The sequence below is a fragment of the Hermetia illucens genome, chromosome 4 (assembly GCF_905115235.1).
Source record: "Hermetia illucens chromosome 4, iHerIll2.2.curated.20191125, whole genome shotgun sequence".
In the NCBI taxonomy this organism is placed as follows: Eukaryota; Metazoa; Arthropoda; class Insecta; order Diptera; family Stratiomyidae; genus Hermetia; species Hermetia illucens.
Window position 1 is genome coordinate 91,578,819 of NC_051852.1, and position 27,053 is coordinate 91,605,871.

General features: G+C 39.5%; 1 protein-coding gene across 2 annotated transcripts in view; it reads left to right on the top strand.

Moving 5' to 3' along the window:
- The first annotated feature begins 327 nt into the window (after positions 1-327).
- The window catches only part of LOC119653636, a 32,520-nt gene continuing 5,794 nt past the window's right edge, over positions 328-27,053 (top strand). The window contains exons 1-4 of one of the 2 annotated variants that reach the window (XM_038058418.1): positions 328-376; positions 444-587; positions 14,202-14,802; positions 14,886-15,076. In XM_038058418.1, coding sequence (XP_037914346.1) covers positions 552-587; positions 14,202-14,802; positions 14,886-15,076 — 828 coding nt within the window. In that variant the 5' untranslated portion in view covers positions 328-376; positions 444-551. Of the gene's footprint in view, positions 588-14,201; positions 14,803-14,885; positions 15,077-27,053 lie in introns of both variants that reach the window. The other variant, XM_038058417.1, reaches the window with a different exon arrangement.

The window sequence follows — 27,053 nt, forward strand, 5'->3', positions numbered from 1 at the left end:
GAAAGGCCTGTTCATTTTCTAACAGATGCATGAAAAAAATTAATGGAATAGTACAAAAAACATGTTTAAAACATGAAACACCTTTTGATCGATTGTGCGTTCGAATATGGCAGAACGATGCATGGTGACAGAGAATTTCAACCATTTTGGTAACTTTTGTTATTAAGGAAATCGGTATAAACTCACTTGGAGTCATTTTAACCGCACAAAGCACACAATAGGTTAATATATTATGTGGCACCACCTATGTGTCAGATTTTAGCATATTTTGTTTAGTCTTCTGTTGCCCGCCCTGCCGCTTTGACATCACGTCGGCTTTTGCCAGTTCGCATTTATCGATTATTTTCGGGCACTACGCGTATGTCGCGAGATTCAGGTGAGAGCGCACCGTGAGCGTGACGATTTTTATATTAATTAATCAGAGTCGTCGTTTCTGATTGCAGTGGAAGTGTTTCTCTATTGCGTTTGATGTTTTATGGTTTACAAGTGCGATTCGAAGACAGTGGTGAATTGTGTTCCAGGATTTTGAAGTGCAGAGGACCCGAGTCAAAATGTCGCGTGAAATAGACGCCAGCATGGAGGATTCGGTGAGTAAGAGTTTCTTTCTTTTCGGGGTTTCTAGATCGGAGGCTGCCTCCATATAGTGTTGACGAAGTCGTAACGACTCAACTTTATGTAAGATCCCAACGTTGGCGCTATTCACATGCAACGATGCAATTACGGGCGCTAACGACGAAATTGGTCGTTAATGGCTTGTGCTGAGTGTGGCGATAAGAATTTAATTTTGCGCCGGGTCGCCGCTAGCAAAAACAGCAACTGCGATCAACAAGTGAAACAAGCCGAAAATATTAGCCAGACGTAACCTGGCTACAAAAGCCGGGGCCCGGTCGGCAGTGGTAACATGGCCGCTGACTTTTCCCCTCCCGCAGGAAGTTTCACGAATCAGACTTGGAAGTACTTCAATTTTTATCAATGTGTAATCTGTAAATTTACCACAATTCCAAATGAATTCGAGATTGGAAAGATAATCTTGGTTTCTGGCAAAGTTTAATTTCTCTCATTGAGTATGACGAGCGTCAAGAGTCAGGCGAATATCGACTTGACTTTACTCTGATGACGAGTTTTCCATTGTTAAAGGGGGAGGGGAGTTGGGGAGCCAGGTTACTTTGTTATGTTGCACCAACCTATTTTCTTTTCAGCAGGGAAAAATTGCGATGTCATTTCACTTGATCAAGATGCATTGACTATGTGATAATAGAACGGGGTGGAGAAAGGTCCCCGGAGTAGGGAAACTAAAAAAATAAGATCAATTATCCAGTTTTGGAGATGGTCACTTGGTTTTCACTTCATTTTCAATTTTTCCTCCATTCTTGCAAATAAGCTAGGAGATTTATCATGTTTCATATTACAAGAAACACGATGGAACCTTGCAAGCGCTGCCACACACAAGTTCTAATAACGACAATCATCATCACCGACCGGTATCCGGTCTAGACTTGCCTTAGTAAGGGACTCCATATATCCCGGTTTTGGAGGGAGTTTCACCAATTCAATATCCCTCAAAGTTATCTAGCGTCTTAGCCTACGCTAACGCTTCATATAAGGCAAGCTCTTCCACATTTTCTTGTTCTATCAAGGATATTCCCCTTAAGCCCGCCGTCCACATTCAGTTCGGTCTGTCGGTTACATCGGAACAGCCCGCAATGCACCCGGCCGCCAGTTGAACTAAATGCACTATCCACGTACCGGCAAGCCACATCATTAATTCAACTCTAAACATGAAAAACCTTCAGACGAAAATTGATGATATTTTTGTTTAAATCAAAAATGTTCATTAGGGATAAAGATACCCATAAAATTCTCGCTCACATCCTACAAACAAACATGTCTTGCCGGTTGGCCGAATCATTTTTCATTTGATCACCGACCGCCTGGACAGTCATAACTGGCAGAGCAACTGCATACCAACCACGTTCTGGCTGCCGATCAAATGCGAACGTGAACATGGAAGGCGCGCTTTATAGACTTTCCCGGCTTGCGCAATAATACAAAAACAAGTCGGCATACCGGAAGTTGGCCCTTCGGGCATAAAGGTTTTGTACTTATCTTATGTGAGAAACTTTCTACGCACATTTTTCGATTCGTATACGGGTAAAAACCCAAAATATTCCTTCATATTTTTTTCAAACTATAGGAAATATTGACTGACCGTTTTGTCCAGGGCAGAGGCAACTCATCAGACGCTGCCTCACCTCTGCCCTGGGAGCAGCGTGACCGAAAGTAACGGCGGCCAATATAGACTCGGATCACTATCTCGTTGGCATGGTGCTCCGAGCTTGAATAACAATACCACCTAGAATCCCCAGCCATCCATAACACAGTCCTCCGCGACACCTATAAGAGGGAAATGGATGCCGCAATAGCCGCAGTCAACAGAGGACCTGGAGATGAAGCATCAACAAATGATCTTCACAATCATCTGAAGAACGTTATCATGGATGCGGCCACAAACATATTTGGCCCCAGCCGCAAAAGGAGTCGGAACGGCTGGTTTGACGATGAATGTAACTAGAAAAGTACTGGTAGCAACCGCACCAGGCGCGGAAGTTTTACCAACAAGTCAGCAGGATGACGCCTTATACACCTCGATACTCATCCTGCCGAGACAAAGAGGGAAATCTGATTTCCGACAGAATGGGCATATTGGAGCGATGGATTGAGTACTTTGATGAGCTACTGAACAACCAGAACATCGGCGAGTTGGAGGTCCCGCCAACTGAAGACGACGGACAAATACTGCCACCACCAAGTTTAGGAGAAACAGTCCGTGCAATTCATCGGCTTAAAAATCATAAGTCGCCAGAAGCCGATGGAATTACAGCCGAATTGGTTAAATATGGAGGCGACCAGTTACACCAAGTAGTTCATCAACTTTTGCTCAAGGTATGGGACAGCGAATCAATGCCTGACGATTGGCAACGAGACATTATCTGTCTCATACATAAAAAGGGAGATATCACACAGTGCAGCAATTATAGAGGTATCACGTTGCTGAGTACCATCTATAAGATATTCTCCGCTATCTTGCTAGGCTGAATAGCCCCATACGCCCAGAACATCATTGACCCCCTACCAAAGAGGCTTCACTCCAGGCAAATCAGCAACAGATCAGATTTTCTCTCTGCGGCAAGCGATAGAAAAACTGTTGGAATATGGACAACAGCTGCACCATCTGTTCATCGGCTTTAAAGCCGGCTATGCTATCAGCCAGTGTAAAACTGTACACGGCCATGAGAGAATTCGGTATCCCGACGCAATTAATAAGACTGACTAGGCTGACCCTGACCAATGTGTGAGGCCAGATAAAAGCAGCAGGATCACTCTCAAGACCATTCGACATCAACAACGGTCTACGACAAGGGGATGCGCTATTATGCGTCCTCTTTAACCTGACCCTCGAGAAAGTGATCCGTGATGCCGAGGTAAATGCAAGAGGTACGATCCTCTTTAAGTCTACCCAACTACTGGCCTATGCTGACGATATCGACATCATGGGAAGAACCACCCGAGACGTACAAACTGCCTTCATCCAGATCGAGCAGGCAGCGCGAGATCTTGGGCTGCATATCAATGAAGGCAAGACAAAATATATGGTGGCAACGTCAGCACCGAAGACGAATCAACCAACAACATCAAACCGCACTGGTCAAACAGGAAGAATAAGGATAGCTCTTACCGTACAAGACTATGATCTTGCCAGTCCTCATGTATTACTCGGAAATTTGGGTTCTTACCAAGAAAAATTGCGAACTCTTGGCCGCGTTCGAGAGAAGAATCCTCCGCAGAATTTTTGGCCCCCTACATGAGGATGGACGATTCCGTAGCCTACACAATGACGAAATCTATGAGCGATACCATGACCGTCCGGTTGTGGATAAAATCCGGCTCAATAGGTTACGATGGGCGGGTCACTTAATCAGTATGGATGAGGATGATCCCACCCGCAAAGTCTATAAGGGCAATATCTATGGTAGAAAAAGAAGATGAGGCAGACCCTACCTAAGATGGAGCGATGGCGTAGGTCAGGATGCCAGACAGCTTTTAGGGATATCGAATTGGTGGACCTCGGCGCAAAACCGGGATGTCTGGAGTTCCTTATTAAGGCAGGCCTAGACCGGATACCGGTTGTTGCGCCGTTGATGATGAAGAACTCATGTCTCCGAGGAATACATGGGGAGTGGCAAAATCATTGTCTTGTACAGTATGAGCTTTGACCCTATGGTGAGACGTTTCGAGCGATCAGTTTTTGTACGCTGAAATAGGCTCTGTTCGCCAACTACCGTGCGCAGATTTCATCGTCGTCAGCATAGGCCAGTAGTTGGGTGGACTTGAAGAGAATCGTATCTCTTGCATTTACCTCGGCATCACGGATCACTTTCTCGAGGGCCAGGTTAAAGAGGACTCATGATAGCGCATCCCCTTGTCGTAGACCGTTGTTGATGTCGAATTGTCTTGAGAGTGATCCTGCTGCTTTTATCTGGCCTCACACATTGGTCAGGGTCAGCCTAGTCAGTCTTATTAATTTCGTCGGGATACCGAAATATACATGAGTTCTTAGCAAGAAAAATTGTGAACTTTTGGCCGCATTGGAGAGAAGAATCCTCCGAAGAATTTTTGGCCCCCCACATGAGGATGGACGATTCCGTAACCTACATAACGACAAAATCTATGAGCGATACCATGACCGTCCGGTTGTGAATAAAATCCAGCTCAATAGGTTGCGGTGGGCGGGTCCCTTAATCCGTATGGATGAGCCCCAAAAGTCTATAAGGTATGGTAGGAAAAGAAGACGAGACAGATCCTCCTTGAGATGGAACGATGGCGTAGGCCAGGACGCCAGGCAGCTTTTAGGGACATCGAATTGGTGGACCTCGGGACAAAACCGGGATTTCTGGAGTTCCTTATTAAGGCAGGCCTAGACTGGATATCGGTTGTGGCGCCGTTAATGCTGATGGTATTGAATACTGCTTGTTCAATGTACAAATATCTATCTGAATTAGGTACTACCCGAAAGCTTCATTAACATATACATATAAATACATGCATATGTTTGACTGGAGTAGTTGATATTGATATATAAATGATTAAAAACTAAAACGAAATGTTTCACTGCGACATCCCATTAACGTGAGCTAACTTTGTTGTGGTATTGATGAATTGATATGGTGATGTCATACACATTTCATAATGCACAAAATTCACACAGTGTGAAAGTTTTACCTTTTGTTATTTTGTTAATAATAGTTGCATTTCCTTCAAACTTCCCGAAGTTATGCCTTATGTTATCCCCCCTGCAAGTGTAATGCAGTTCTAGCATGAACTTAACTTAAATTTTTAAAATATGCTAATATACTATTGTTAATTTTATTTGTGCAAATATGGGAACGGGATGTATTTTGAGGCCTAGACACTGATTTTTTTCCAGATTTTTCGGTTGGATAGATTCTAAGAACGAGGCCTGTTACACTTTTCGAGGGGCATATTTTGAGTCCTCACTCCTCTACCTTTCACCCGATATCGAATATGGGACCAGTTTCGAAAAGTAGTTGAACCTTTTCATTTAAAACTACACATGGTTACTTTCTCCGAAAAAAAATTGCATCCCCCATTCACATATATGGGGAGCCCCACTTAAACTTAACACGAAATGGCATCACTTGTATGTAAAGGGAACAACAGACCATATGCTCTCATCAATTTTCGTGATAATCGGTCGTTTCTGAATAAATGGGGTGTGACGGACAGACAGACATCGACTCAATTCTAATAAAGTTTCGTTTCACACAAAACCTTCAAAATAATGAGATTATTGCATTGTAGCAAGTATGAATTTATTGATTGCATTCTAAATATTTAGTTATTCTTGCCGGTTGTTCATTACAAACGGGCTTTTTACCGTTATTGCAACATTTCTTAGTCTTTCTTCTTTTGCGAATAGGCTGCTTACTGCAAATGATGCATGATCCTTCTGCACCCTTTCTACCAATGTTATCTCACAGTTGATTGGCAGGAGTAACCTCTACTATAATTGGTTTGTCTTCTTAACTTTTGATCATCAATATCGCATGATCTGTTGATTTGAAACTAAATCTTCTATCGTCTTCATTATTAATTCGAGTTGTCGTTTCCGTTGGTTGTTCTTTATAACTTTATTTCGTTTCGTAATAAACGATGTAAGAACCAAGAAAGGCAATATCAAGGGTATTGTGGAAAAACGCTAGCGACCATCTGTACTTTCGCTGTTGAGCATACCCCATGTACATTTACGTTCTTTTTAGTTTTACTATAAAACATAATAAATAAAATCATCATCTAAAAAATACATAGATGTTTGTCTTATAAAAACTATACCCATGTTAGTACATCAAATAATTTGTTCTGTATATGTTATCTCAAAAATTCAACTCTTTTATTGTACTTCATTCAAGACCGTAACGGTATAATACAGTACACTGTAGGAGGCAATGTGGTCAGCATTGCGCTTGCCCGAGATTATTATCGTAATTTGACACAGGTATTCATTGACAGCTGGGTCGATTGGTATCCGACGTGAAATCACGATATAAATCCAACTGCCACCAGTGAGACGACAGCCTTGTGCTCTAACCACTCAGCTATCCGGACAACTTTTATACATTCACAAATTTTTGCTCAGATCAGCTTTTTTGTGACCCATAGAAATGTTAGACACAATCGCACAATTTTCTACAATCATCCGGCTGATTGTTAGCGACAAGGGCAGAGCTGTCAAAGAAGAAAATTATCCAACATCGGCCACGCGGGATTTTATGTTCAGGTATATGGGGTGGTTCTTTATACACTTTAGCTTCTCATGTTAACTACAGAAAGATGCACGTACCAAGTTGCAGGTCTAGTGACGAGGCCTGATCGAACGCGTGCTCGATCTAGCTTTGAGTGAAAGATGCAAGCTATACGACGCATCACATTTCATCGAAATCACCCAATTAGCCTTAGATGACGTTGAAATACGGACTTTTTAGGTTCCCCACTTTAACATAACATTCCAAGGCTTAAATTTGACCGAAAGTTGTCGTCGTCGAGGCTATACAGCCTATTTCGGGCTTTATCCTTCAGGATGTCCTTCCTGTAATCACCACAATCCATTGATCGTGTCATTCAATTTTGAAATTCAGCAGTGATGGGCTGTCTTCGTTAACAGAATCTGCCCAACGCTTTCGAGGTTTTCCTAACGGTCTTCGTCCTTTTGAATTCCCTTCGGATACTCTTTTACGGAATCCGGGTATCGTCCATACGATGACTGTGACCAACTCATTGCAACTTCCGAAGTTTTATTAATTTCTAAACTTCATGGTCGTCAAATATTTGGTACAACTCATGTTGTATGTGATTCTCCATTGATCGTCCTTTTTAAGGTTTTGTTTGTAAAAATCGGTTTACTGTCTGTCTGTCCGTCTGTCTGTCTGTCTGTCTGTCTGTTCGTCTGTCTGTCTGTCCGTCACACGCATTTTTCTCGGAGACGGTTATGGCGATTGTCACTAAATTTGATAGAAAGGTGGGAACTGTGAACGCTCACGCATATAGTGAGTTACATCCTCTTACGACGAATTTAAGGGGGGTCCCCATACATGCGAAAGGGGGGTGAAAATTTTTTTTTCATCAAATATAGTCATGTGGGGTGTCAAATTAAAGGTCTCGGTTAGTACTTTTCGAAGCCGGTATTAGTTTTGACTTTTGCGGAAAAGGTTGAGAGTGCGGGGGGTTGAAAGTGGTCATTTTTTTAACGAACCCATTCTCAGGAACTACCAAACCGAAAAATCTGGAAAAAATCAGGGGGCTGCCACTATATGGTGCCTAGGCTCCGAAATACCCTCCATATCGATACCTGTTCAAATAAAGTTAATAATAGTATATTACTATAATTTTTAGTAATTGACAGGAAAACCCCCCTTAAGTTCACCCTAGAATCATAAAATTGTGCAGCAATGTAGGCTACATTATAGATCATGATCCTGCCAAATTTGATGAAAATCGCACTATTACTAACAAAGTTATACTAGGTCAAATCTGCGCTCCTCTGCAAATTCAAGACTATGAATGCCAATATCACTTGAAAGTGGCTATTTTCACATAATATATGCATATTTTACGTGCTACATGCTAATGGGACAAATGCGCACCCAAATCTCTTTATAAAAGAAATACACAAAACCTTTTATACCTGAAGCGTCTAGCTTCCGGTTTCCCGACTTGTTTTTAGTTTCTTTTATTCGCCTCAGGACCTTCTTCTCCAATGTCATTTTTCTCGTTTACGACATCATATTCGTCTTGTTTTCGTTTGATGTTTTATCGAGGTATACAAAAAGCTGCTTTACTGACGTGAGATTTGCAAGCACTTCTAGAGTACCGTGTCTTTGGCGTCCTGTTGCAGCTTTTTTCTAACTTGCTTCAGGGCCAGATTGAACAGTGGAGGTGTCAGTTCATTTCTTTGTTTTAATCCAACGTTTGTCTTAAACGCATCTGTAAGGCTATTATTTACTTTTTCACGGCTTCTTCAATGAATAAAAAAAAACTACTGAATGAATGGCAATTATCCTAGTTTCCGGACCATAGAAATATGTTCTGAATAAGTCGTGAAAATTTCAAAGAATTTGGTTGGATAGATAGGGCTATGGTGGCAGCAGATTTCCAATATGCAGTTTCGAGAAAAACGCATTTAAAAAGTAGAATGTGATTTTTAGCGATAGCAATATTACGTGTTTAACACAATAATTTCCGAACGACTCTGAATATAAAAAAAAACACTTTGCCTATATATTCTACACTACTATCTAGATACAATTGATGCCCAAAAAAAAAAATTCGATTCCGCGGATCCGACACACAGGATGACCCTCTTAAGTTCATCCTAGCACCAGTAAATTGCAGCAATGTAGGCTACAATATAAGAGCTTCATCTTATCAAGTTTGGTGGAAATAGCACTATTACTGACAAAGTTGTATTAGGTCAATGTTGTCTCTTCTTTGGAAATTTTGAATTTCAATATCACGCGAAAGTGGATATTCTCACATAATATATGCGCATATTACGTGTTACGTACTAATGGGGCAAATTCACACTCAAATATCTTTATAAAAGAAATACACAAAACCTTTCATAACTGAAGCGTCCAGCTTAGGTGTGCAAAATTTGAATGGAATCGAGCCGATTTTTCGTTTAAATTTTTCAAAATAGATCGTGAAATTTCCAAAATGTTGAACTTACCCTTAATTTGTCAATTCCGGCTGATATTATATGCCTTCCTCTGCTCCCAATACCTGTACAGTGGTAAATATTCGTTTTTAAGGTTTTGTGTAAAATTCGGTTCCATGTCTATCTGTTACACCCGATTTATTCGGAAACTGCTAAATCAATTGCCGCGAAATTTGGTGAGAAGGTGTGGTCTGTGAATCTCTTTACATACTGGCATGGGTGGCATCATTTTGACTTGCGTTTAAGGGAGATTCCCCATCTTGTGAAAGGGAGGTGTAAGGGCTTAAAGAGTACTTTTCCAAAGTGGTTCTATTTTTGACATTGGGTGAAACTTAGGTGAGTGAGGGCTCAAAATGTTTGCTCCAAAAAGTGCAACAGCTCTCGTTGTTAGAACTTATCTAACCGAAAAATCTAAAAAATAGTCGTAGTGTATACATAAGAGATTTAGGCCTCAAAATACATTCTATTTCGATATTTACTTAAATAAAATTAATAACACAATTGCATATTACCATATCTTGCAAATTTACTCGAAAGCCCCCTTAAATTCATTCTAGAAGTACAAAATTTGGTATGGTTATAATAGCATTGTGCATAATTTTGGAAAAATGGCAAAAATCCAACTATTATTAACAAAGTTATAGAAGGTCAAAATTGTGTACTTTACGTGAATTTATTTAGCCCATTTATGACGAAATGGGCTTCGATATCTCAAAAGTCTCCTAATTCAATACTGGTGGGTGTACATATGGAGTTTTCTTTGCTTGGGCTTGTTGGAGTTAGTCGAAAAGCTGAACCATTGTTTCTTTCTTCATATTTTCTATCGATAGTAAATCGATAAATCATTTATTACTTTGAGTGAGCTTTTTTCCGCATCGCTACAGATGGAGATTTTGGGGCAGCTTTCCTCGATCTACTAGCTTTTCTTTCCTTTCCCAAAGTTCATTAGCGATAAACATGCCCATAAAATCCGCGCTCACAGTCCAAACAATCATTAAATCCTCGCTAACATTCTAAACAAATATGTCTGACCGGTTGGCCGAATCATTTTTCATTCGATCATCGGCCGCCTGAACAGTCAAAACTGGCAGGCTAACTGCATCCCATCCACGTTACGCCCGCTGTTCAGATGCACAGTCTTCAGGCCGAACCGAGCGTGGATGGCGCATATCATTATCTAATTATGCAGATGTGCTGCATTCTCAGATTTTTCTCTCAGATAAAGAATGAATGCATCGCTATGAATAATAAAACATTTCCCTCTGATCTTCATTATGTGCATACGACCCATGCACACTTGTGTAAGCAAAGAATTTATAATCATTACCTCTTTTCGGTGAAATGGAATATTAGGGTAGGGTAAAGTTGTAAAACTAATTGGTTTTATTACACCCAAATGAGAGAGTTTTTGCAGATAAGAAATATGGAGTACTTCAATAGTATTGGTAGAAAAGTACTTCAAGATTGTCTGCTTGAAATTTCATATCGATATTTACTTTTATTTTCATTTTACAACGCTGAGAAGCTCTCTATGTGTTATTACAGACTTTTAGCATGTTTTTCCCGAAACATACTTTCTTGGTGCGCGTAGTAAGAATTCGGAAAAACTACTCGCTCAATTTATTTCAAATTTCTTCTACATATATTTCATGAGCTTTAATTTTTAACAGAAAATTTCTGACAATTGGGCATAGTTTTTCGAAGCAAAACAAGTCGGGAAACCAGAAGCCGGACGTTTCAGGTATGAAAGATACAGTGTTTTCGTTTACCCATTCGTATTTCCCAACCCCAAGTTATACAAATGAATGTACATTTCGAGGGCCCAATTATTCTGATCATTCTAAGCAAACGTTGCTCATTTACACTTAAAGTCTATTTATACGATCCAGCAGCAAGCGTGTTCAGCACGGGGCGTGTCCAGCACTACACATGTCAGACAAAAACAACTTGTTAAATACATTCACTATATGAGTATTCATACGATCAAGCAGCATGCGTTTCGGATTCGCACAGACAGCACCGCGCAAGTCAGAGTTTTTGCAAGAAATACTTTTCCTCGAACTGGGGTGTGTTCCACAAGGGAAATTGAAAAGCTATTATATTGGAAGCGGCGAGATGCGAATGAATTGAACCTCTTCCCTTCAATATTGTCCCCGGTGTTGGGCATTGTATTTCCGGACGTGCGATGAAGTAACTCGCTTGCCACATAGCCTGTGTGATTAACTGTTCCAATAGATGATGTTCCTCCAAATCTATGGTCTCGGCCTTTAGTTTCGTACAAAATGCTACTAACATTGACATTGATATTTTCTATATTTAATAAGTTACAGTTAATACATAATCTGACGCTGACTATAATTTATAAGACGAGAAGATTACATAATTTTATATCACAAAAAAAATTACTAAGAGACCCTTAGAAGATCATCGATGATTTGTTTTGAATTTTTCTTAATTCTGAGATCTGATAAATAGTGTCCAATCGAATTTTCAAAGATATTGTAGTCTTGTATACAAAGCTCCTCCTGAAGCTACACTGTACGGGTTCTGTTTTCGCCGCAGTTGTCTCGTCCAGGTTTGTAAGTTTAAAGTATTCTTACGATAATGCATATTAAAATGTGTCTGTCACACGCACTTTTCTCGGAAACGGCTATACCGACACGAAATTTGGTGAGGAGGTGGGAACTGTGAACGACCAGATATGCAGTGAGTTATAACCTTCTATGTTGAGTTGAAAAAAGAGAACTAGGTTTTTTTTCCTTATGCTGTAAATATTTTTATTTTTTCCCGCACTGAGGAAGGAGGCACGTGGTCTCCGAAACGATCGTATGCGGGAAAAAATAAAAATATTTACAGGATAAGGAAAAAAACCTAGTTCTCTTTTTTTAACTTATATACCAACTGTAAAAAAAAACATGGACACTAATTTCAACTTCTATGTTGAGATTAAGGGGGAGTCCCCATACAAGCAAAAGGGGGGGTGTAACATTTTTTTTCTCCGAATATAGTCATGTTGGATATTAAATGAAAGGTCTGGATTAGTACTTTTCTAAGCCGGTCTTAGTATTGCGATTTGTTAGAAAGGTGGAGAATGAGAGGGGTGGAAATTGATGATTTCTTTAACGGACCCATTTTCAGAAACTACCCAACCGGAAAATCTGGAAAAAATCATGAAGCTGGCTCTGTATGGTGTCCAAGCCTCAAAATACTCTCCATATTGATATCGCCTCAAATTAAGTTAATGATAGTATATTTCCATTTTTTGGGGGAAATTGAGTCGAAATCCCCCTTAAAATTATCCTAGCAGCATGTTATCCCCAAATTTAATCAAAATCATACAATTACTAACAAAGTCACAGTAGCTCAAAGTTGACTTTGCTGTGTAAATTTACTGCAACTAAATATCAATATCACACTAAAGTGAGTTGTCTTACATGCTAAATGCATGTACATTGCAGGCTACGTACAAATGGGATAGTTCTGCACTGAAATATACTCACAGAAGAAACAAACAAAACCTTTCATACCTGAAGCGCCAAGTTTCCGGTTTCTCGATTTGTTGACACTATTCATGAAAAACGCTATAACCCCCTATAACGGTAAACGATAGAGTGCCCATTTCATGGACCAATTTTCTTCAAACAATTTGTACTATCCACCATTCAATTTTGTACCATCATAAACAGAAACCCTGTATATGCTCCCACCTAGCAATGCAGAAAGACCCTCAACTGTTGGTGCATTGTGTTTAGTAGTTTCTAGATTTCGGGAAAACGATGGAGGATTAGCGCTGTTACTGCATCGACTTCAATGCCACCGTTGGCAGAAACAACGTTACTTACATATACAAATTTATCACAAAGACTTGTCCCCGTTCAAAATACTGTTTAGCGTGTCATCTATTCCAGTATTTTTTGGATTTTAAAAGTGAATATAAATGTGTCCCACCACAAGGTTTCTGACGTTCGAAGTTTCATTTGTAAAGATCCGTTCGTCTCCGCATAATGAAGGCTTTTCTCAGACTTGAATAGCTTCTTTTGTTGCGTTTATTCTATTCTGAGTGTGCTCCAAATTTTCGTCAGGGAACATACCATGAATAAAGCTTGTTTGGAGACGTGAGGTTTAATCCTCTTATTGTGAATAGCACATAAATTTCACTAAACTATGCGCATTAAAATTTTCACTTTTAATGCACAAGTTCTCGTTTTGATGTAGGGGGTGGTGGTGTGTGAGAGAGAAATTGGTTAATTTATTCAGCAAGTGAACAACAAATCTCAGATAAATACGATCAACCAAACCAAATATTCCAATTTGAGATGGAACTATTCTTACGTAAAAAAATCATTGCTTATGGCGAAATTGGTTAATATTTTAATCCCTACGTGTTTTATTGGCTGAAAAATATGCGCACCTCTATCTGAAAATATTTTTACTATTTCCTGACCTTATGACGTGGAAATGGGGGCTTAGTCACAATAGAATGTCCTCGAATATTTTTATTTTGAGTAATATTCTAAGCCGCTACATTCCACATTAAAAACGTCAAAGATTGATATTATTCACCGGATTATTTGATTTTAATCCTAATCGTAAATTATCGACAACCATCTTCATTCGCAGTGCGCACTCAATATCATTCCTTTTTTTATGTTTACCACAAATAAAAATCATGTAAATAAGTTTTTCATCGCGTTTGCCAATTTTACGGTTGTTGTATAAATCATAATGAACAAATAGCATTTTGTGTTTTGTAAGTTGTGTGGAAAACAGTGCTTGTTACGATCAAATTCTGTGAATCGGCGAGTTCTACTTTTAAGGGGTGACCTCATATTTTGAGGATCAAAATTTATTAAACAAAAAATCGAATACTTGGAATTTCTTTTACAGTTTAATTTTTATTGTTTGACAGGAACAAGTGGAGGTTAAGGAAGAGCATGGTGACGGCGAGGAGGAAAATGAAGAGAATTATCAAGAAGGTGATGAAGGCAATGATGAGGAAGGAGATGAAGAAGGTGATGAAGAACAAGCGGAAGGAGAGGATGAAGGTGGTGAAGAAGATGCCGATGATCATGAAATTGAAGATGACGAAGGCGAAGGTGACGGTAACGAAGAAGAAGATGGTGGAGATGCGGAAGATGCAGATAAAAAATTTCCAGATCCACTTGAAAACATTGGAAATTTTGATGCTATCGACGACCCAGAAATAAAAACTCTCATGGAAAAAACTTCCTTAAAATTGTATGATGGAAGCAAGGGGTTGATTTTATCTCGTGGTCCGAAGTATAGCAACGAAAAATGGCCTATAAATTGCCATATCTGCTATGAATCAGGAATTTATACTTTGAAAGATTTAAAGGATCATTTAAAGAGTACAAGGCATGTAAGGATGATGAGATGGCGCCCTACCGATCCGAAATACAAGCATATGAAAGCATTCCGCCAACCATTTGATGATGAAGACACGACACTCACTCCTATTTTTATCTATCCTGGAGAAGTCATAACAGAAAGTACGTTAGCATATGTTTTCATAATATTTCAGAAAATTTTTGAGTGCTGCTCATCTGTTTATTAATAATTCTACTTTGTGCAGTAACCCCAAATTTGATTGACCGCATTATTAGCAAAGACAGCGTACCAGAACAAGACATGGCTGAAATGGTTGGCTTGTGCTACGCCTACAAAATGAAGCGATTTGGAAAGGAGATCTTTGATTGCGTACTGTGCCGGAAAGTAGTTTCTATACTCCATTTTGCTGGACAGAAGCATATAGATCAGTACATCGTGAGTATTTTTATGAACTTTAAATTTCGTTACGTATTAGAGTAAAAATAAAGTCAGCCATAAGCTTCGGAATTGAAGGGGTATATCCCTCGTTGCATTTAATGTTGGTTTGTGGATTTGTCTGGTCTTAAAACACTATTGTGGCACCGGTACACTGGAGAAATTTTCTTGAGTTTGAATCTTAGAATTGCAAATTGAATTGAAACGATCTCGTATTTTCTCGGATGAAGATATTTCATTGTATTGTTATTAATTCCATATTTTTGGCATGGGGCTTTTATTAAAATCGATAGAGAAATATATATAATACGATATCCAAATTAACACTAGTCAAACACTTTCAACAAAGAGATATATTCGACATCTGTAAGCCGAAAATAATATTTCTGACAGTTTAATTGAAAAATGTCACTATTTATTTCGATTACGCACATCGGTATTTATATTGGCCGCGCACTAACCGCCAAGATATGTCAGCCAAGTAAGCTAGTCATTGCAATCAACCGCTTAATTATTTTCTCCCGCTTTGCCAAACCATCCCATATGTAAAACTAAGTCTGTATCTGAAACGCAAGAAAGTTTCGATCGTTGTCCAGCTAAAAATAGCCGCGAACTTTAATCATTGATGCATAAAACATGGAATAGTTGTACGGTGGGATACACATGAATCTAGCCACCATTCACTGTATAATCTGACTATAAATCTGTCCAATGTTCAAAATTATTTTTTTTCTATCCTTTCTTGATTCATAAGAACGCATCACACACTCTGTGACGTATCATTGCAACAGGTGACATGAGTAACGAATCGTATATTTCTGTTCTCTTGGCAATAAATCACATTCTATTTACAAAAAAAAAGACTTATGTTCACTGGGGCGTTTGGATGTCGTTCAATTTATGGAAGCAAAACCAGGAGAAAGTCAATGAATGGCTTGTGTGATTTCGAGAAAAATATGAAAATTTAAATTTTTTGGGGGTTTTCAAATGCCAAAGATTTTTAAGCGGAGAATCAGAAAAGGCGCGTTTACAATTTATTAAGAAAGATCGGTACATTTTTCAAAAGAAATGTTACGAGTTCGCAGTGTGATTCACTTTCATAAATTATTTCCAATGTAGTTATTTTGATAATTAACGTTTATGAAAATCATCTTTTTCACTGGGTATTGACCTAATACAAATTCGATATGTCATGCTCATGTCGTTATCATTAATTCCGGTTGGTATTCTCCTTACCACAGGCGTTTCCTCTCACGCACCGAGCCCGTGATCTCTGTTCTTGTAGAAGGCAGATTAAGCGGCTATTCTGTTCATATAGGAAATAGATTGAGCAGCTATTCTGTCGTTGCATGCGCGGTATATAATTTAAGGAGTGAGGAGGGTTCTGGAAGCTCAAAAAAAAGCTTTTTTTTCCAAAAAGGTTTTGATAATATATCAAATGAAATATTTACCTTTGGAAGGTACTTTGTGAAATTGTAATTTGAAAATTCAGATTTTAAAACATCAATTTACCTTGATGCTTAGAAAAAAGTTGTATCGGTGATTCCACAATAACTCATGACAAATGCATCTGAAATTTAAAAAAATTTATTATATTTTATTAGTAGTAGATGTGTATGGCTTGTGCTTGAATGAAGAGAAACAAAATCTGTTGCAGTTGTAAAATTACTTATTAAAAAAATGTTCTTCCTTCAAAAACCCAATGTTATCTTGAAGAAATGTGCAAAATTTGAATTAGATCAGTTCTTAACTTTTCGAGAAATCATGACAAGCGAATTTAAAAATAGTTAAAAAAGAACAATTGAAATAAAACTTTTTGAAAAAAAAATCAAATTACATAGAATTGTCGTTCGACCTTCAATGGCTATATTCAAGACCTTTTGATCTGTGGTGAATTCTCGAGTCCCAGCGTCAGTCATGTTCATGTCGACTGAGTCGTGTTCATGTCGTACATAAAAATTAATAAAATTGAGATTACTTCGTTGGTGATCGATGACCTCATTGGTCGATGTGAATCTCTTTCACTGTAGGAACTATTTTATGTTGATGTTATGTTATGTTATGTTATAGACGCTTGGGGTCAAGTCCGGAGAATACGGCGGGTGAGCAACCAGTTCGAATTGCAATTGGCCATCGTGAAGGTACAGATTTTTTACTTCGCCAAATGGGGCCGTTTTAAAGTTTTGTAGAAAACAAAAATTTATTAAAATCAATTTACTGTCTGTCACGCACATTTCTCTCAGAATAGAACAGTTACACTTACTGATATGAAATTTGGTGGAAATGGGCAACTGTGAATCCACACGAATACAATGAATGCCATGGTTTTATGTTGACCGCAAGAGAGGGGGGATGCACTTTTTTGTCATCAAATACAGTCGCATGGGGTATTAAATCGAGAATTTCAATTAGTAGCCGAAGTCAGATATTAGTTTCAAAACCAATTGCAGGAGAGGTAACTTATTTTATGGGGCCATTCTGAGAAACTACCAGCGGTGTACCCATGCGATTTTAGACACTCTATATGATCTGCTGAAATAAGGCTAATAATTGTAAATTAATATTTTTTCGGAAACCGGCTGGAAACCCCTCTTAAGTTCATGCTACAATTATAAGACTGCATTAATGTAGGCTATAATATGGAACATCATATCGGCAAGTTTGGTGGAAACCTTACTATTAATAACGTCACAGTTGTCTTTTTCGCCTTTTTCCGTAAATTGATTGCACCATAAGGCATATGTGCATGGAATGACAGTATCGCATTAAATTAAATAGATTAACAAAGTGAATCTACATTAACAACTTATTACAAAAGGAATCATCGGCCACCCAAATATTCGTGCATAAAGGCTTAAAAGTATGGTAATGGACCCACCGTCAAAAAAAACGTCGAAGAAATTGCTCCCCATCACGCTGCAATAACGCCAAATTGACCGTTGAATCATCAACTGCTTCTTTTTTTATTCGACAGTCAGCAAACTCGACACCCACCGTGCGGACTACTTTTTCATGTCATCGTGGAAAATTTGTCCACCCATTCTTTTGGGATGCCAACGAGCTCGGCTAACTCGCTTAATTCCACTTTACAATCATTCAAAACATTTGAAGAAGAGAAAAGTGCCCGCGTTTTGTGCCGAATAAAAGGAACAGCGTCAGACCCAAGATCTGCTCGAAATGATCCAAATTTCTTGGAGTCGATAATAACGTGACGAGAGCTGGTGGTTCGCTGATGATCCCGAAACAAAGCGCCAGAGCGCAGAATGATGTGGTCCAAACACGCCGCCTTAAAAAATGTTTCGGTTTCAAAAGTCGAAAGTGAAGACAATGCTCATTCATTTTTTCGATAGCAAAGGGATCATTCACCACGAATTTGTTCTGAAGGATCAGACTGTCAATGCCGAGTTTTACAAACAAGTTTTGGACCGTTTGTCCACGATAATGACCGACGTCCACTGTTATTCAGCAATTTCTGCCTAATACTCTCCGGAGTCCTTCCAACTACTTTATCACTCCAAGATTGAAACTGGAGATGAAGGAAACTCAAAAAGTCTCTAATGTAAAGTGTAACATTGTAGTGTACCGTCTTCTGGAATGTGTTTTTCGTCTTGATATTTCAGTTTTCTCGACGGCGTGCTAGCGAAAGATCATTTATCATTTATTTCTGCAGTTTTAGGATGCTTCCTCTTTTAGTCTATCTTTTCTCTGAGCACCCATTTGTTGATCAACTCTAGTTTCCTATAATCTCAAAGAAACCTCATGGCTCAAAAAGCAACAAGCTAAAATATTTCAAATTAGTTGCTCTTGGAGAGTGAAAGCAAGCTAGAAAGACGAAAACAACAGCGACGCAGCTACCTAAATATGCCTACCTAACAACTTATGCTTTAAAATATGAACAACTCATTACCTGCAATATATTCACCAGTTAAATCCTCGTAAAAAAGCAGAAAGCTTATGTGGTAATTTCATCTTTGTCCAGGAAACTACAGTAAGTCCTCATTTTCTGCTATAAGGTACCCGGTGTGTCAAAATTTTATAATTCTATTATATATATATAAAAAACAGCTTCCAATCATTTAAATTCTCCCACCCCCTTTTTCCACCACCAAGGAAATTGTCATAAATTATACATTTCTTTTAATTTTTTCACGGATCTGAAGAATCATTCCATACCTTTGACAAATTGTTATTTTGTTTATCCAATTTGTCTAAAAGTATACCTTGCACGAAGTGCTTTCTTAAGCGCACTCACAACTGTTATTGGCTATTTCAGCAATCATTATATAGATCGATTGTAAAAATAGAAACATCATAAAACTTAAAGAATCAATGAACTGTCCTTGAGAGGTCAGGAACAAAAAATAAACCAGTTGTCAAAATCTGATTCAGTTGTCTTTTTCTCAGTTCTATCGACTTTTCCAAATTCACTGCTATTAATTATCGCGACTTAATGACTCAATTTTGTCTATGTCTAGTATTATAATTCGGATATTTTCGTATTTTTCTAGGCACTTTTATATCGCTCTTATGACAAATGCATATCATAGACATCTCATAAATGTTCTCTAATTGTGTGTTGGTCGCAAATTTCATTATATCTTTAAAATGCCCGTCTGGAAGGCAAGCACGTGAATGTCACGAAAATTTATAAACATTTCGTTGAACCGTAAACAGTTTGTAAAATTTCATCGTCATCTCCGTTCTCTCGCCAGAATTTCTGTTTAGTTTTATGCGAGTGCATCCGAAATAAATTTTGATCGCGCTAAATTGGAACGAAGCAGTAATCTGCATACTAAATTAGTTTTATGGGCTATTAATAAAACGAATTTGGTACAACATTTTAAGAAATTTTATAAATTATTTTGAAATGTTTGTAAATATTTTTATTGAATAAGGGTGCTTTTTTTTAAACTTTGTTTGAAACAAACCCTTATCAAAATCATTTGTCACATGCAGACATTATGCACTTTTCTTGGAAATAGACCTTAGGCACGAAATGAGGTAGACATTAAGAATGTAAAACGCACACAGTGATATGACGAATGATTGACATAAGTTTATTCCATGTAAAGAAGGGTGGAAATCAGAAAAAAATAGTACCGATGTTTGGGCTCCGGGACAAATCCCATAGCGATATCTTACCAAATAAAGTTAATGATAGTATTTAATTATATTTGGGAAGTTTACTAGAAATTGATTTAAATTCACCTCATGAATACTAAAGTTTGCAAAGATTTACAAATCATAAATAGTCTACTAATCTTAGTACAATTATTATATAGTAGGTTAAAGTAGAGTTTTTGTCTGAATTTACTGCCCCCTAAGTCATTGTGGGTTGTATAATACTATAGAAAAACAGATTTGCACTCGAAGTTCCTCACATAAGAAAATCACAAATGTTTCATATTTGAAGCGTCGAAATTACTGCCTCTGACTTGTAATTATATTTTTGAAAATCCTTTGAATGGTCCATTTACCCTTATATTAAGTGTTGATATTTTCTCAAATATTTATTCTTTTATTGCAGCTTGGCATTGTGAGCTAGTAATTCTAAACGTGGCTTAAATCAAACAAGATTGGAAACTATCGACATTTAATATCCATTCTTTTGTTTGAAATAAATTTGGCAATTCATTTTGTGCATCGATGTCTGTTTCACAGTATAAATAATTGATACGGCAGTTTTTTTTTTCAACTTACATTCCGCAATGCTTTTATTCAGAATTCAATTAAAGGCTATCAAATATCTTATTCTAAAACATTCAAGGAGGTTTCATTACTCGTGTATTTATGAATTGATATCCACAGCTGATCATCTCTGATGATTCGGTTTTTCATTGCATTTCTTCTAATTATCGGTTGGTAAAGTACTGATGCCCAAGGGGTCCGCTTTCTTGAAAACACTGAAACCTTTTTTCATCATCAACTTATTTCTTTATTGGAAATATACTTCATCGTTGAAAATTCTGTAGATGTTTTTTTGGTAAATATTGTAATAAATCGTGAGTCCTAAAACACAGAAAGACCATCAAAATATATCGGATTTTCAGAAAACAAAAAGATATGACGTGAGTCAAGCTAATATAAACCGCGAAATTATAAAATTCTCGTTATTTTTGTGCACATCTCTTATTTCGGACGACTTTAAGAATCATTTAATGACTCAGTGGGGTATATCGCATAGAAATTCGTCTCATAAATAAAGCAAGGTTATTGTGTCACTCAGGTTACCAGGCTGTACTAAGTTGTTGGATGCAAGAGAGGATCATCAAATGAATTCGGGAAGTTAACGTACTTCCACGTCAAAGGCGAATCTTTACTTCCACAAATTTTGGACAATAATGTATTCAGTCCTATTCCATAATGAAAACAATTCACCCGATCAATGTAATATATTGTTTTGATCTAACGAAGCGGGTTATTATATGAATGAGGGTGTCTCCTATAACCAATGTTTATGTAGAATCAGCTGCGCACAGTATTTCGGTTATAATAACGGGTAGTTATTATCGAATGCAAATCGTTTGTACTTTCCTCCTTCTCGATGCCCCGATATACGTGCACAATTCGTTTGTTGTTTTTTTTGCTATTCAAGTATTTCACAAGACGCCGTAGCCATGAATAAGTGGAGAAGGAAAAACTATCGCACGCGACTGCCTGCGGTGAAGGCTGGAGCAGAAGAGACCGGTTGTTCTCCATGCTATCCCTCTGCCTCCAACCAATGGCGCTTTTTCACTGCTGGCTCTCCACTCCTGTGGCGAGTTTTAAAACGCGCGGAGAGCGCCGGCGGCTTCATCTATCCGCTAGTATTCGCAACATTCGAAATAAATTTTGAATGTTGCCAATCCTGCTGCGCCACATCACTCCGCCCCCAGATGAAACCAAGGGGTTTTAGCGACCGAACCCGGGACTGCGAAGCGAACGCGACGTTGTTTTGGGGCGGACACGGGCTTCAGCCTGGACAGGGAAACCGCCTTTTTGTGTTTGTGGAGCTGGAAGAAATGTTCTCCCCGCTCGAGAACGCGGTACGGGTCTTCATATGGAGGTTGCATCGGCTTCCGGACGGCATCCGCCCTGACCAGGACGTGCGTGCATGTGTCCAATTCCTTGGACGCACAGACAGGTGCGGACGAGTGTCAGGTGGGAGGTACGACTTTGATGCGTCGAAGATTGTCCCTCAGCAGACGCACCAATCCCGACTCTGTGAGACTCAATCTCTTGTCGAAGACCGGATCACTTGGGAGCCTTGGGTTCTCCCCGTATACCAGCTTCGCGGGGCTGGCAGCAAATTCCTCTCGGCGGGTTTTTCGAAAGCCGAGTAGGATGAGAGGCAAGACTTGAGCCCAGGACGGATCGTCGCGTGCCATAATTCCTTTGGATTGCGGGTGGTATACCGTAATCCGCTGGCGTTTAAAACCAGGAGTTTGCCTAACTCCGAGAAAAGGGTGGACTCAAATTGCATTCCCTGGTCAGTAATGACCACTGCACTCTCGACAGCGGGGTTCGGCACAAGAATGCGCCGTAATGTCCTTCAGAGGTATTGTCTCAGGCCACCGGTTAAACTTGTCGATGATTGTAAGACAATGCTTGTAACAGTGCGAGTCTCGCAAAGGTCCTACTATGTCGAGGTGTATGGTGTGGAACCGCTTCGTGGTGCGGGGGAATGAGTCCACTTCTTTCCTTACATGCCTGGTGACTTTACACTTCTGGCTTCCGATGCGCTCTCTGGGCCAGGAGTTGACACCTCTGTTCATGGAGGACCAGAAGTATTTCTCGGTGACTAACTGATTTGGTGTCCTGATGTCTGGATGCGCTAAGTCGTGAACCGCGTGGAACACTTCCTTGCGAAAGGTGGCCGGAGTGTATGGCTGAGGTTCCTTTTCCGAGTCTTCGCAGCATAGAGAGAGGCTCAAGCCGAAGATGGGCAACTCCCGAAATTTGTATTTGAGGCGTACTGAAGTACTGCGTCATCCTCCTGCGCCTTGGCAACAGTTGAGAGTCGAGTGAGGCGGGGATGTTAACCTTGGACACACGAGACAAAGCGTCAGCAACTATGTTGTCCTTGTCGGACACGTGTTGGATGTCTGACGTAAACTGGCTTATAAAGCTCAGGTATCGAAGCAAACGAGGGGAGGCTTTGTCGGGCTTTTGTTTCAAAGCATACATGAGAGTCTTATGGTCTGTGAACGGCCGGCCTGCCTTCTAGGGAGAAGCGGAAGTATTTGATGCTCAAGTACGCAGCGAGCAGTTCGCGATCGTAGGTACTGTAGTTCCGTTGAGCAGGGTTCAACTGCTTAGAGAAGAAGCTAAACGGCTGCCAGATCTGATTCACTTTTTGGTGAAGGGCAGCACCTATTGCGATGTCAGATGCATCAACAAAAACGGTTAAGGGTTCATCTTGCAGAGGAAATACCAAGAGTGTAGCGTCGGCCAGTTGTTGACGGGATTTCTCAAACGCGCGGACAGCCTCTTCAGACCACCGATCTCTCGTGTGTCCTTTGTTTTGGGGTCAGGCAAGTACGCGTTCAAAACGGACTGGTGTTGGGCGGCCTCGGGCAGGAAACGACAGTAGAAGTTTAGCATGCGCAAGAACCTCCGCAACTCCTTCGCTTCGGGCGCGCGAAGCTTGTAATTGCTTGGATCTTGTCTGGGTCGGGCTGTATTCCTTCAGGGGAAATGGAGTGGCAGAGGAATCTCTTATGAAGGAATATGTTGGATTTGTTGCTATATACGGATAGAAAAATGTGCGTAGAAGTTTCTCACACAAGATAAACACAAAACCTTTATATCTGAAGCTCCCGGTTTTTCGGCTTGTTTTTTTTATGGTAGAAAATGAAACTCTTGTAGTGGTCTAAAATATTAGTATATAATTAAAACAAGTTGGGGAACCGGAAGCTGAACACTACGGGCATGAAAGGTTTTATGTATTCCTTTTATAAAAACATTTCATGGGACATTTATCCCATTAGTAGCACGCAATATATGTATATATTATGTGAGAATATCCATTTTCGCGTGAAACTGACTTTTGAAGTCTTGAATTTGCCCAGAAGCGACAATTTTAACTTTTATCACTTTATTAATAATAATGCGATTTCCATGAAGCTTGATAGGATGCTCAATATTATAGCCTACTTAGCTGCAAAATTGCGTGATTCTAGGATGAATTTAAGGGGGTTCCACGGCCAATTACTGAAAATTATAGTAATATACTATTATTAGCATTATTTGAACAGATATCGATATGTATGGCATTTCGGAGTCGGAGAGAATAGAAATGGAATGTTTTACACAAAACCTTAAAACATATTATTTTTCTACCCTTGGCTTTTAATGCGGCAGTTAACCTTTTCGGCCCACGCAGTTTTGTCGCTTCATTCGCGAATAACAACCTTTGCAAGCACGGTTTTTCAAGCAATTGTATGTTCCCTTACCTTTTACTTCCATCAACCTCCCAACTCAAAGGTATTCGATGGTTTTCAGATCTGTGGAGTGTGTGGTCCAATCTAACAAAATGATGTTATTACCTCTTAATCAACGCATTGTGTTCAGTGATTTGTGACGAGGCGCACTATCTTCTTCTGGCAGAGCCGCAATAACTTCAGACGATGTTCTTCACGATCCGTAATAGATGCAAGGAAAAATGTTTTCTTTCCCCTTTTGCTTTTCGTATGAACAAGTCTCCCTAAACTGTTTAATGTCACATTGTGCCACACACCGCGAACATTTCAATAACTTTGGTATTTCATCTTTAGATTTAGTTGTATTTTTGCCGGCTTTTCTTTTGAAAGTTCACTCAATTTCTTCACTTTCAAGACCACAGCCGTGGTTAATTAAAAAAACCGCAGATGACCACTTTTTACACTAGGATAGTAGATGAAGATAAAACTTTTCAAGGAAAATGAAGAAACACGGGTCTGGGGTTTTTCATGCCAGATGTACTGACAACCTTAAGGGGTTAACCTGTAACTGTGGAAAACTTCGTTTTTTTACTACACTTTTTTTAAGTATAACTATCTGAGTATGAGTCCTTGAAATTTCAAGTCGGTTCTTTACGCTGAAAGTTATGGATGAGGATGTTGATTTATCGCTTATTGGTTCGCATTGCTTGTGCAAACAGAACGCGAAAGAAACTTTGATAGGATACCCGTGTTGAGTGCATCTAATATTTCTTTGATAGATATTGCCACGATTGGACATTGTCGCATCTTTTCGAGTATTGTATTTCAGTTAATCGTACAAATGCACAGCATCGCGCAATGATTCGGTTTCCCGGACGCCATTGTGGCATGTATCATTCATGTTTGCCAATTGGATATATATTCTTTTTAGAGGTCGGCTCGTCTAGATTGAATTCGCCACTTTTCTCGAAAGATTCTAGAGGCCATCATATTACCACCTATCGAACCAAGCCATCGTCGTTTCCGATCGATGGGTCGGTTTGACCTGTGGTTTGTTCGTGGAACAGTCAAGTGTCCTGGGTGATGAAATCCACTTACCAGGGAGAGTGAGTACACCGTTTGGAATTGCCATGCGGTCATCATGCAAAACAATGTCGATCAGTCCTACAGTGTAAACTTTTGCTTTAAACATGGGAAACCGCGAAGGAAATCTTCAATATGGCCGGCCTAGAGATACTGCCATGAGCTGTTCAAGTGTATTTTGAGGGTTTGAAGATGACGAAAATGTGTTGTCGAAAATGTGACGGGAATGAAATAAATTCTGGACCCTGTTCGTCGGTTAAGTCTTTCGTTCGGGCCATTAAAGAAAAACCAAATATTCTTTCTAATATGGTTACCGGGAACGCAACCTGGTGTTCGCCCGGATGAGCAAGTTTAGGATGAAAACCGAACTTTTGGTATTTTGTTACCTCCTGGGCAGACCGTGAATGCACCGTTTTCCGCGGGAGTTCTCGACCAAATATCAGTTCGTGCAGGAGGGACTGACTCGGCATTCCGTTACCACGTTACTTGATAACTTTGCCGGTATTATAACCAATTCCATAAAAGCATAAAACATTGTAGACATTTTCAGCTTCCTTGCGGAAGTGCTAACATTTAAATCGTCCGGAGTTCGCTCATTCATGGCCTTAACATTTTCGGTTTATTTACCACTTTAAAGTACTTTTTCACTCAATTTGAAAATAAACAAAATAAATATAAAAATACTATAAGGCCTACAAATAAGTTCTGTCGGTTTTTTTTTAAATTTGAAGCTTTATTGTGAAAAATTGGTTATACATTCATTGTTCAAAGTATTGCCTATCGCTAGCCACAACTTTCTTCAATCTTTCATGCAATTCATAGATACCATCGCCCCAAAAATTGGCCGGCTTGGCCACTATTCACTCATCGAGCCATTTTTTGAGTTCGTCGTAATTGGAGAAGTGCTGGTCAGCCAGGCCATGCTGCATCGACCGGAACAAATAGTAATCAGAAGGAGCAATGTCTGGAGAGTACGGCGGGTGGGGTAGGACTTCCCATTTCAACGTTTCTAGATATGTTTTAACGGGCTGTGCAACATGTGGACGAGCATTGTCATGTTGCAAAATAACTTTATCATGCCTTTCCTGGTATTGCGGCCGTTTTTTCTTGAGTTCGCGGCTCAAACGCATCATTTGATGTCGTTAGAGTTTGCCCGTGACCGTTTCGTTCGGTTTTAGCAACTCATAGTATACCATACCCAGCTGGTCCCACCATATACACAGCATGATCTTCTCACCATGAATTCGCTTTGGTCGTCGATGAGGCATGGCCGGGGTATCCCTACGTTGCCCGACGCTTGGGATTATCGTAATGGATCCACTTTTCATCGTCAGTAACTATTCGATGCAGAAAACAATTCCTTTCTTGTCGTTGGAGCAGTTGTTCGCACGTGAAAAAACGGCGTTCGACGTCTCTTGGCTTCAGTTCATACTAAACCCAATTTCCGACCTTTCGGATCATTCCCATTGCTTTTAAACGGTGCGAAATGGCTT